Source organism: Paramisgurnus dabryanus, chromosome 23 (assembly GCF_030506205.2).
Source record: "Paramisgurnus dabryanus chromosome 23, PD_genome_1.1, whole genome shotgun sequence".
In the NCBI taxonomy this organism is placed as follows: domain Eukaryota; kingdom Metazoa; phylum Chordata; class Actinopteri; order Cypriniformes; family Cobitidae; genus Paramisgurnus; species Paramisgurnus dabryanus.
Window position 1 is genome coordinate 15,752,273 of NC_133359.1, and position 13,218 is coordinate 15,765,490.

At 32.0% G+C, this 13,218-nt stretch overlaps 2 protein-coding genes across 3 annotated transcripts in view; both read left to right on the forward strand.

Annotated features, from left to right (window-relative positions):
• Positions 1-963: 963 nt before the first annotated feature.
• On the forward strand, positions 964-6,115 carry LOC135781241 (uncharacterized). The gene is made up of 6 exons (XM_065291604.2): positions 964-1,189; positions 1,333-1,456; positions 1,563-1,668; positions 4,981-5,101; positions 5,269-5,386; positions 5,493-6,115. The coding sequence occupies exons 1-6, from the start codon at positions 1,126-1,128 to the stop codon at positions 5,602-5,604; spliced, it is 645 nt and encodes a 214-aa protein (XP_065147676.2). The 5' UTR covers positions 964-1,125; the 3' UTR covers positions 5,605-6,115.
• Positions 6,116-8,495: 2,380 nt separating this feature from the next.
• The window catches only part of LOC135781240 (C-C motif chemokine 4-like), a 59,281-nt gene continuing 54,558 nt past the window's right edge, over positions 8,496-13,218 (forward strand). The window contains exons 1-3 of one of the 2 annotated variants that reach the window (XM_065291602.2): positions 8,507-8,704; positions 8,837-8,960; positions 9,539-10,009. In XM_065291602.2, coding sequence (XP_065147674.1) covers positions 8,641-8,704; positions 8,837-8,960; positions 9,539-9,653 — 303 coding nt within the window. In that variant the 5' untranslated portion in view covers positions 8,507-8,640 and the 3' untranslated portion in view covers positions 9,654-10,009. Of the gene's footprint in view, positions 8,705-8,836; positions 8,961-9,538; positions 10,010-13,218 lie in introns of those variants that run through there. The other variant, XM_065291600.2, reaches the window with a different exon arrangement.

The following is a 13,218-nucleotide window of genomic DNA, read 5'->3' on the forward strand; positions in this document are numbered from 1 at the left end:
AAATAACAGAAAGTAGCCTATATTTGTAGCACATTGTTATATTTTTGTGCTAAAGAAAAAATTCATACACTACAAATATACTAATTAAAATTTTACTAAAAGGATAGATCTATTTCAGTAGTACTTTAGTTCAATTACTTACTTAAAAAAAAAAATACTTACCTGTATGTATTTAAGTTTATTTTAAAAATTAATAAAGACTTTTTTGTATATTTAGTACAAAAAAAGGGCGTAAAATACTACATTACATTCACTAAGTGTACTTAAAGTGTATTTAAGTGCAATTTTCTTTTCAATTAGGCCTCTAGTATGTGAATTGCTGACACAGAAATGTATATACACACTGTTAGAAAAAAAGGTACAAAACTGTACCTTTTCTGTCACTGGGGCTGTACCCTAAGTTTCCGTTTGGTACCTTTACAGGAATACAAAACATAATATAATTTTGGGTAGATTACCGTACCTTAAGGACCTACAATGTTAGAAAAAAGTCAAAATATGTACCCTAGCTGTCAGTGGGGCAGCACCCTTTAAGAAGGTAATTGTATGGACCATTAGGTACAGATATGTAAACATTTAGTACCAATATGTACCTTTGAGATACTAATATGTATTTTTGAGGTACTAATAAGCTCTCTTTGGTCCCAGAATGTATACTGAGGTACTTAAATGAAATCCTTAGGTGCAAATCTGTACTTTTTGAAAGGGTACAGCCCCAGTGACAGAAAAGGTACAGTTTTGTACTTTTATTTCTGAGAGTGCATGGAAATGTCTCTTACTTTAGACCCAATTTCTTGCTGTCTTACATCGATAAACCAAAAGATGCAGCACATGTTTTCCTAAAACACGTTTTCAATGGACTGGTCCATTTCTTATAACACTAAGCAGAAGTTTAAGTGTAACAGAAAGTAAAAATAGGAAGAGCCAAAAAAAATCATTCAACAGTGTGCTTTAATACTTAGAAATGGATTTAGATGAATATCTGTTAGAGGAAGATCTCTACTGTTGTGTATATAAGAAGATGTTCAGATGATATTCTTCACACATCAATCTCTCATCGATCTCTGAGATCTTGAAGCTCAACACAATTTCTCCTGGATTCATTTCTTCACATCATCTAAAACAATGAGACATCTGATGGCTTTGATGTTTCTGGTGATCTTCTGCTCTCTGCAGCTGACTACAAGTGGTAAGATCACTTTTCATGTACTAGGACAAAAACTTTTCAGAAGCATCTTCAGTAGTGCTAACAATTATGTTTTAAGTATTTTTGTATTTTAAAGACTATTGGCTGATCTTGGTACTTATATTCTACAAATCTTAATATTTTAGCTCCAATTTCATCTGATTTGGCCAAATCAACATGCTGTGCTAAGTTCAGCAATGCTAAGATTCCTCTGAAACGGGTGAAGTCGTACTATAGGACCGCCAGCAGCTGCTCCAAACCAGCCATTGTGTGAGTATTCAGATAAATTATTCATTTCAAACAGTAATATCAAACTGAATGTCTCCATCTGTTGAAACCTTTTCTCTAAGTCTTGTTATTATGTTTATCTTTTCAGGTTTGAGACTGACAAAAGGATAATCTGTGTAGATCCAGAAACCAGTTGGGTGAGCGGTCACATCAATGAAGTGGACAACAGAACAACAAAGACTCAAAACAAGACAGTCTGAAGAATTGATTCATCTGATTTAATATTTAAACTCAACATCTGACTCTGTACATATATTTCACTCTTGCTATGTGTTTATTTTATAATATATATTTTTACAAAATATTTATGACTTGTCTAAACTTTTTTTTAATAAAATTTTGATAATAAATACATTCTTGTGTAGTGAAGTTTATCCAATTATAGTTAATCTATAAAAGTGAGTCCGGCATGGTCAGGCCTGTGTTCAACTCTGTACAAAAAACAAATTTACTGCTTTAAAAACAGGAAGTTTGAATATGCGGTGGTCATCTAAAAACCTAAATATATACTGCAACAGTGAAGTACAAAGAAAAATGACACACTGACATTATCACAGACATTTATGAAGCTCATGTGTGTTAAAATAAAAGGTAAAATCTCAAAATAAAACCCGTTTACAATCTCACATAAATGATGCAACACCAAGATACAGAAAACCCTCTGACATCATCACATAAATGTGTAGATCATACATTTTGTCATTGACAAGACTGCTAACTTTCTCGTCTCATTAAAGTTACAAATAACTGCAAATAAGTTGCAAATAACTGGAAACTGGATCTTGCAGTTGCTTCCAGTATGTGTACCAGAATAATCGATTGTCACTAAATCAAATTAAAGTTTCACATTATTTTGTGGTGTTATTTAGTAAGATTTATCTGCACTCTCAGACGATCTTTTTAGCTTCTGTGATAGTGTACTTTTACATATGTACATATAAGTCAGATATGAAAACCAGAAACATGAGTTTCAGTGAATGAAAAGATGAACTGAGTATATTTTTACAACATTAAAGAGGTTCTCATTAAAGAGCAGATTACATTCTGTGCTGATACAGAACTCATTTTTTTGCTGGCAAAGACCGAAAGATCCTGCATGTATTTTTTCCAGATTTTTTTTTTTTGGTCCAGTTTTTATATATATGGGGTGAGCGGGGCACAAACGGGGGTTATTGTAACACGGCTACTTTACAGATATTTATACAGGGCCGAGCAATTTGTGCTTTTGGTCTTTTTCTCTTACTGTCAGAAGATGATCTCCTCTGAATTTGTGAAAAGTTTTGATGTGTTTTGGATAAGATATTGAACAAAGAGTGTTTTGTTGTAAGTCAATCTCACCATCTGGGCCCAAAAAGCATGCATCTTTCTCCATTGACAGATATTCATATCTTGAAATCAGTGTTATTATGTCAGAATGTTATTTCCATAAAGCAACACTGTCAGAAAGATGATCAAAAATATCCCTAGCTGTCATTGGGGTGGTACCCTTTAAAGAAGTACAGCTTAGCACCTACATTTTTGGTATTAAGGGCTCAGGCGAACTGAAAACTTGTATGTGACATGGAGTGACACAAAATGGCAGATTGAGATTCATGGGAATGCTAGCATATTGTGTTTCTAAATTGATGACTTTATGATTCTTTTTCTGGAATGTAATTCTGGCTCCTCTGATGTTGATTTTGCACTAAAATTGATGATTCTATTAGGGAAATTTCATTTACATAAATCTAAAATACTATCAACAAAACCCGCCTTTAATCTTCTTTGTATAGATTTAAAATTTTTCTTTGAATCCGTTAAAACAAATCTTAAAAATAAGAAAAAGAAGAAAACATCTCTTATACTGGGAAAAATCTTATCTAGTTTATGATGATCCGGTTTGTGTGGCTTTATAATGGAAATTAATTTTTTATTTTTATTTTATTTTTTATTATTATTTTTATTTTTATTTTTTCTCTGTGTATACTATGTATGTTAATGTAGTAAGGTCTGTTATGCGTCTCCCCCTGTTATGTATGTTATGTAATGTTGTACATTTTCTTTTCTGTAATGTTTAGTGAACATGCAATAAAAAAAAATATTGTGTTTCTAAAAAGTGATTGAATGGCAAACTCTCATGCAGACTCCCAATTTGTCTTTCATTATAAAAACAATTTTTCATTATTGATCTCTAAGCTGCAGTGGGATTTCTCTGAATATTTGTCCCTGTGTTAAATATTTAAATAAACTTTATTTCTGCTGAGCTTGTCAGACCTGACAAAAGAGAAAGCTATATTTCCTAAAGCACGTTTTCAGTGAATCTTGTTCATTTATGAGGGGAAGTGGCAATAGACAGAAAATAGAAGAGGGAAATTAAATAACATTGGTTACAATAATGTTAATACTCAGAAATGGATTTACATGAATATGGGGAAATTTGAAGACAAACTTTTGCTGCCCTTAAAATCATTTTATTACATTAATGCATTTGGCAGACAGTTTTATCCAAAGTGACTTACAATCAGTGAGTGCATTACAGGGTATACAAATTTTTTATCAGTATGCGTGATCCCTGGGCATGACCTTTTTTTGCACTGTTAATGCAATGCTAACACTGAGATATACAGCGATATATTTTAATATAATATAATATTTTTCTAGTGTAAATTATAAAAAATTAAAATGCCTATAAATATTTTGATGAGTTAATGTAAACGCATAAGTTGCCATTCCTCAATGATAATATTATTTTTACAGTGCACACCTGAAACATGTTGTGAGGACACTTTTATTTATTTTTATGTTTCCCAGTGTTTCATTCAATGACCTGATGATGACTTAAAGCAGTATGTGTTGTTGTTCAAAGCCTAATGTAGATGTGTTACTAATCTTAATTGTGACACCAATCTTTGTTGTTGTTTACTGTTCAGAACAACACAGAAATGTGTCACAACAATGCATTTGCTGTATTTTTGTAAGTCTGCTTTATTTTTTCCTATGCAGAGTCATTTATTAATCTATACCAGCACTTTATCTTTTCAGGTTGTCTGAAATGACAGTAGAGTACAAAATCTAAGTGAGACAGACTCAAAAGTGAAAAACATTAAGTATACAACATTGAAGAGATGTGATTCATAAAGGCCAGTTCCCCCTCCCTCCCTCCTTTTTTGTAATATGTAACCAGTAAATAACTTTCATGAATATCTGATAAATGTCTCTCACTGTAAAAACATTAATAAAATAAATATTTAAATTACACTTTTTTGCTGACTAAAACTATATAAACCTGAAGATGCAGACAGCAGACAGCAGACAGCACGTTTTTCCACAAATAAACTGGTCCAGTTCTTCTTAGTATAACAGAAAGTAAAAAAAAAAGGAAGAGAAAGAATCTCATTCAACAGTGTTTGTTAATACTTAGAAATGGATTTAGATGAATATCTGTTAGAGGAAGATCTCTACTGTTGTGTATATAAGAAGATGTTCAGATGATATTCTTCACACATCAATCTCTCATCCATCTCTGAGATCTTGAAGCTCAACACAACTTCTCCAGGATTCATTTCTTCACATCATCTAAAACAATGAGACATCTGATGGCTTTGATGTTTCTGGTGATCTTCTGCTCTCTGCAGCTGACTACAAGTGGTGAGATTATTTTTTATGTACTAGGACAAAACATTTTCTAAAAGCATTTCTTTTGGATTATTTCAGTAATGCTGAAGTACTGAAATGTTATTGTAACTTTGATAGTATTGCATTATTGGCTGATCATTCTACAGATTAATGAAATTTTACAAATCTTGATATTTCAGCTCCAGTTTCCTTGAACAAATCATCATGCTGTTTTAAGTTCAGCAATGCAGCGATTCCTCTGAAACTGGTGAAGTCGTACTATAGGACCGACAGCAGCTGCTCCAAACCAGCCATTGTGTGAGTATTCAGATATATTACTCATTTCCAATTGTAATATCAAACTGAATGTCTCCATCTCTTGAAACCTTTTCTCTAAGTCTTGTTATTATGTTTATCTTTTCAGATTTGAGACTGACAAAAGGAGGATCTGTGTAGATCCAGAAACCAGTTGGGTGAGCGGTCACATCAATGAAGTGGACAACAGAACAACAAAGACCCAAAACAAGACAGTCTGAAGAATTGATTCATCCGTTTTTATATTTAAACTCAATATCTGACTCTGTACATATATTTTACTCCTGCTATGTGTTTATTTTATATTATATTTATTTGTCTAAAAAAATTTTTTTTATAAAATTTTGATAATAAATAAATCCTTGTGTAGTGAAGTTTATCCCATTATATTTCATCCATAAAAGTGAGTCCAGAATGGTCAGGCCTGTCTTCAACTCAGTACAATAAACAAATTAACTGCTTTAAAAACAGGAAGTTTGAATATGCTGAGGTGGTCATCTAAAAACCTAAATATATACTGCAACGGCGACATACAGAGAAACATTACACAAGCTTTAGTCCTGTAAATTGCAATGAAACCCCACTCACATCATTACATATATCCATAAAGCTGTGGGTTAAAAGAAAAAGGTTTAATTTCAGAATAACCTTAAACCTGATTTACAATCTCACATAAATGCTGTAACACCAAGATACAGAAAAACCTCTGACATCATCACATAAATGTGTAGATCATACATTTTGTCATTGACAAGACTGCTAACTTTCTCATTAAAGTAACAAATAACTGCAAATAAGTTACAAGTAACTTTTTGTGCAAATAATATTTAAGGAAACTGGATCCTGCAGTTGCTTTCAGTATGTGTACCAGAATAATAGATTATCTCCCTAAATCAAATTAAAGTTTCACAATATTGTGCAATGCTATTTATTAAGATATATCTGCACTCTCAGACGATCTTTTTAGCTTGTGTGATAGTGTACATTTACATACGCACCAGTTCTTATATATATGGGTAAGCGGGGTACAAACTAACACAGAGTTAATTGTAAAAAGGCTACTTTACAGATATTTATACAGGGCCGAGCAATTTGTGCTTTTGGTCTTTTTCTCTTACTGTCAGAAGATGATCTCCTGTGAATTTGTGAAAAGTTTTGATGTGTTTTGGTTAAGATGTTGAACAAAGAGTGTTTTGTTGTAAGTCAATCTCACCATCTGGTCCCAAAAAGCATCTTTCTCCAGATATTTAAAAGTAGGCATGTATTTTGAAATCAGTGTTATTATGTCAAAATGTTATTTCCATAAAGCAACACTGTCAAGAAATGATAAAAAATATCCCTAACTGTCATTGGAGTGGTACCCTTTAAAGAAGTACAGCACCTAGCACCTAAATGGTTCATATTAGTACCTGATATGTTTTAGTACCAAATGTACATGCACCGACAGCTTAGGAATTGTTCACTGATAAGGTATAATTATTCACATGATTTTTAGGGCTCAGATGAGCTGAAAACTTGTATGTGACATGGAGTGACACAAAATGGCAGATTGAGATTCATGGGAATGCTAGCATATTGTTTTAAAGCAGGTGAATAAATGAAATGGGGTGAGCACTTTTTCAGTTTCTAAGAAGTGAATGAATTGCAAATTCTCATGCAGACTCTCAATTTGTCTTTCATTATAAAAATATTTTCCCATTATTGATCTCTAAGCCGCAGTGGGATTTCTCTGAATATTTGTCCCTGTGTTAAATATTTAAATAAACTTTATTTCTGCTGAGCTTGTCAGACCTGTCAAAAGAGAAAGCAACATTTCCTGAAGCACGTTTTCAGTGAATTAAGAAAGTATCTTGTTTATTTAAGTGGGGAAGTGGCAATAGTCAGAAAATAGAAGAGGAAAATGAAATAACATTCGTTTCAATATGTTAATACTCAGAAATGGATTTACATGAACATGGGGAAATTTGAAGACAAACTTTTGCTCCCCTTAAAATGTAATGTATAATCAAACTGATTGTAAAAATCATTTTATTACATTAACACATTTGGCAGACAGTTTTATCCAAAGTGACTTACAATCCAGTGAGTGCATTACAGGGTATAAAAATTTTTATCAGTTTGCATCTGTGTTTGAACCCATGAGCTTTTACACTGCTAATGCAATGCTCCATCTGAGCTATACAGTGATATATTTTAATATAATAATTTAAATCTTTACTAGTTATAAGTTCCTGTAACTTATAAAAAAAATGTAAATGCCTTAAAATATTTTGATGAGTTAATGTAAAAGCATAAGTTGCCATTCCTCTATGACAATATTATTTTAACAGTGTACACCTCACTGTAAAAAATGTCTCTAGAAATTACAGTATTGCTGGCAGCTGGTTGCCAGTAACTTACTGTAGATTTTTACATTTATGTTATTTACTGGCAACAGTCTTTATCTTCTACAGTAAGTTACTGGCAACCAGCTGCAAAATTACAGCTAATGTTTTACAGTGAGGACACTTTTATGTATTTTTATGTTTCCTAGTGTTTTATTCAATGACCTGATGATGACTTAAAGCAGTATGTGTTGTTGTTCAAAGTCTAATGTAGATGTGTTACTAATCTTAATTGTGACCCAATCTTTGTTGTTGTTTATTGTTCAGTACAACACAGAAATGTATCACAATGCATTTGCTGTATTTTTGTCTGCTTTATTTTTTCCTATGCAGAGTCACTTCTCTAATCTACACCAGCACTTTATTTATCTTTTCAAGTTGTCTGACAGTACATAAAGAGTAAATTTATACAACATTGAAGAGATGTGATTCATAAAGGCCAATCCCCCCTCCCTCCCTCCTTTTTTTGTAATATGCTGATAACCAGTAACATGAATATCTGATAAATGTCTCTCACTGTAAAAATATTAATTAATAAAATATTTAATTTACACTTTTTTGCTGACTAAAACTAACTTGATAAACCTGAAGATGCAGACAGCAGACAACACGTTTTTCCACAAATAAACTGGTCCAGTTCTTCTTAGTATAACAGAAAGTAAAAAAAGGAAGAGAAAGAATCTCATTCAACAGTGTGCGTTAATACTGAGAATTAGATTTAGATGAATATCTGTTAGAGGAAGATCTCTTCTGTTGTGTATATAAGAAGATGTTCAGATGATATTCTTCACACATCAATCTCTCATCCATCTCTGAGATCTTGAAGCTCAACACAACTACTCCAGGATTCATTTCTTCACATCATCTAAAACAATGAGACATCTGATGGCTTTGATGTTTCTGGTGATCTTCTGCTCTCTGCAGCTGACTTCAAGCGGTGAGTTCACTTTTCATTGATTTGGACAAAACTTTTTCTGCTTATCTTATTTCTAACAGTGGGCTATGATCTGATGTGATTACCATTCTTTTAAAAGACTTTTGTTACATTTCTCAAATCTTGATATTTCAGCCCCAGAAGCCTCTAATGCGGCAAAATCAAAATGCTGTGTTAAGTTCAGCAATGCAATGATTCCTCTGAGACTGGTGAAGTCGTACTATAGGACCGACAGCAGCTGCCCCAAACCAGCCATTGTGTGAGTATTCAGATATTATTTCTGTAACACTTTACAATGAGGGTGTATTAGTAAACATTAGTAAATGAATAAACTAACATGAACAATACAGTTTTTTAACAACACTTAATAAATTAATAAATGCTGTAGAAGTATTGTTCATTGTTAGCTCTCGTTACCTAATGCATTAAATAATGGTTAAGTCAAGTACAACCTTATTTTAAAGTCTTATCAGGTAACACTTTACAAAGGTTCATTAGTTAATGTATTAACTAACATGAACAAACACTAAGCAATACATTTGTTACAGTCTTTATTAATCTTTGTTAATGTTAGTTATTAGAAATAAAGCTGTTCATTGTTTGTTCATTTTAGTTCACAGTGCATTAACTAACGTTAACAAGATTTGAATAAAGTATTAGTAATTGTTAAAATTAACATTAACAAAGACTAAAAAATGCTGTTTAAGTGCAGTTCATTATTAGTTCATGGTAACTAATGTAGTTAACTAATGTTAACTAATGACCCTTATTGTAAAGTGTTACCCGTTCACATTAAACCATTAGTTAAAATCCATTTTCTCTTTTTTCACTATTTAGGTTTGAGACTGACAAAAGGTTGATCTGTGTAGATCCAGAAACCAGCTGGGTGAACCACCACATCGCTAAAGTGGATATGAAAACTAGCACAACAACTACAATTACTACAGTATAAAAACCTAAACCAACACGGTCTTAATAATCTGTTTAAGCTAAACATCTGATCTAACATTGTACATACTGTATACTTTACTCCTACTATAGGTTCTTATTTGGAAATATATTTTTACTAAATATTTTACTAAATAAAATATATATTTTACATTTTATACTCTTTTTAATAAATATTTGATAATAAATAAATCCTTGTGTAGGGAAGTTTTTCCCTTTATATTTCATCCATAAAAGTGAATCCAGCAAGGTCAAGCCAGTGTGTAACTCGTGTAATATTGCTCAGCAATGAACTGCATAAATGTGTGTAGATTGTATTATTTTAACTAGATTGCATCATTAAAGTTATTAATAACTGCCCTCATGAGCAGCAAATCTCTTTGGTTACTGATTCTCTTTCATAAAGTTTCTTTTTGTAAAATAATATTTAAGGAAACTGGATCGTATACAATTGATTCCAGTTTGTGTACCAGAATAATCTATAGAACAGTGATATTATTACAAAATTACTAAATCAGATTAAAATGATATATTTTTGTGGTGGAGAGTTATTTATTAAGGTATTTATGCACTCTTAGATGATCATTCAGCTTGTGTGATAGTGTACATTTACATAAATCAGACCTGAAAATCAGTCAAATTAATTTTAGTGAATGAAAAATTGACTAGATTGAAGAAATGTGGTCCAAAAAGCCACCATCCAACATGGTCAGGCTGGTGTTCAACTCAGTACAATAAACACATTTACTGCTTTAAAAAACATAAAGTTGATGCTGAGGTGATCATCTAAAAACCTAAATATATGATGTAACAGCGACATACAGTACAGAGAAACATTACACAAGCTTTTCTTTTACTCCACTGACATCATTACAGAGATTCATGAAGCTCATGTGAAAAAGGTTAATTCTCAGTATAACCTAAAACCTCTGACATCATCACATAAATGTGTAGATCATACATTTTGTCATTGTATTGACAAGACTGCTAACTTTCTCGTCTTAAAGATACAAATAATTGCTTTCATTAGCAGTTAATCTCTTTGATTACTGATTCTAGACTCTTTTAGTTTCTTTGTGTAAATAATATTTAAGGAAAATTGATCCCGCAGTTGCTTCCGGTATGTGTTCCAAAGTTATTGATTATGTCACGAAATCAAATTAAATGTTACACATTATTTTGCGGAGTAAGTTATTAAGATTTATCTGCACTCTCAGATGATCTTTTTAGCTTGTGTGATAGTGTAGATTTACATATGCACATATAAGTCAGAAATGAAAATCAGAAACATGAATTTCAGTAAATGAAAAAAATTCTTAGGGGCCTTATTTATAAAGTGTGTGCACGCACAGATTTGATCATAAAGTGTACAAATGCAAAAATCCACGATATAGTTCATATTTATAAAAACTGTCTATGACATGGAAAATTGATAAGCCCCACGTCAGGGTCTGAGCAAATGTACGCTGCAGGTTTTTGAAAATAAAAGCAGGTGCTTGACAGGTGCTTTATTGTATGTCATTGACATTAATTAGGCATCATTTAAATCCAGAGATTTAAAACTATTTAGCTGTGCACAATAGACCAATTTAGAGTAGACGTCACAGTTACGTCACTGCAAGCTGCGCGCGCAATGCGGTTGCAGAAAAACAGTGGAAATGAATGAGACACGAGTGAAAAGAGCAAGATAACTCACTAGAAAATGTCCTGTTTTGTAACTGTAAGTGTCAGAATAAGAATGCCAAAAAAGATGGCTTTCATTTTTATAGAATACCATCGTCGAAGACATCATTTGAAGATAAACATAGGTGTTTATGATTACATTAAGCTCTTAAACGGACAGAATGGAGCGAGGAAATCATCTGGAAATCTTTTAATAATTAGAATAGAAAATAAGTAGAGAAGATGTCCGGTGTTCTGTCGAAGTCTGTTCCCTCTATGTGCTTCTTATAGCGTTTTCATCACGTTACAATTATAATTTATTCAGAATAAATGTTTTTTTTATACTGAAAAAGCAATAATATCACTTTTTTTTATATTTCATAATTTTTTCGTTTTCTATTATTTCTTATTTCCTTATATCTTAGCTTATGTCTTCTTCCTGTTTGTTCTAAAATTATTATGTTTACATACTTACACACACGATGTAAAGTGTTATTAATATATAAACAGGCCTTTTTAATGTATGTTTAAACATAATACTTTTATAATAGTTTTAGAACAAACACATAAGATAAATATAAGGAAGAAATAATAAAAAACAGGAAAATTATGAAATATTTAATAAACTCTATTATATATAATACATGATAGTATTGCTTTTATATGTACTTTAGCGATTCAGACTGTAAAAATAATTGATTTAGCAAAAAAGAACAATACATATACATTACATACATGCATATCAGTAGCCAAGCCATTTAAACTTTTTGTCTTTAATTTGAGTAATTTTACTTGATGTAGCCACATTAGATGCAGATTGACTTTCAAATGTAGATTGACCACCCAAATTAAGATGAAAGCATGTTCAAACGCCTTCAGAGTCAGTATGAAGATGGGAAGAGTGCCCCTATGTGTCACTATATTGACAAATGGGAACTCCGTTGCTTTCATGCTAATCCCTCAGTGTTGGATATAGATGAAAGGGCATCCTGAAAGGTGACGTCAACGTATGCGACGATCGGCAGGATCATGCTGCTTAACTACTAAATGTTTTCCTATTTTTAAACCATTGTCGCTCTTTGTCTTCTGATTTTTTTTAAACATTGTCGCTTGGGGTTGGGGTTAGAGTTGGGATAACACTGACCAGAAGTATAACAGAAAGAAATGTGAAAGTAATTCAACATAACTGCATGTTAATATTGAGAAAATGCAGAGAAATGAATTTACATGAATATCCTAATGAAGTTTCCCCCCAATGCAAGTCCAGCAAAGTTTATGTGAAACTGAGTCTGTTTCAGTCTGAGATTGCTCAATACAATAAACAGAATAGACTTGAGTTTGAATTTGCTGAGGTGGCGATTTAAACCCCAAATAAGTGACGGCAACATACAGAGAAATACCACACAAGCTTTTCTCCTTAATATTGCATGGAAATCCTCTGACATCATCAAATATTTACCATTAATAATGCTTTCATTACTCCTCATATTAGTTACATGTTCCTGTTTCTCATCAAACATCTTAAGAACCAGATTCGTACTTTCAAGCCTTACATGGCTTCTAGTCATCCATTAAAACACTATAATATATATTGGTTTGTTTTTGTTGTATTTGAGTACATTTTCTACCACTGAATTCTATAATATAAAGCTGTGATCCTACAGATACTCTTAAAAGATGAAAAAGTTTAATAAATAAAGCTTAGATTGTAAACTCTACAAAAATTATTTATTACCAAGATACAAAAAAACTTTTGACCTCGTCACATAACCATACTGAGGGGTTAGTTATGATGTTGTTGTTTAATAACATTTGCTTTTCTTTCTAATTAAACTTTTTAGTTCCTGATCTCAGCAAATCTCTCTAAACTGATTCTAGTTTCTCTCATGAGTCATGAACTCTCTGTG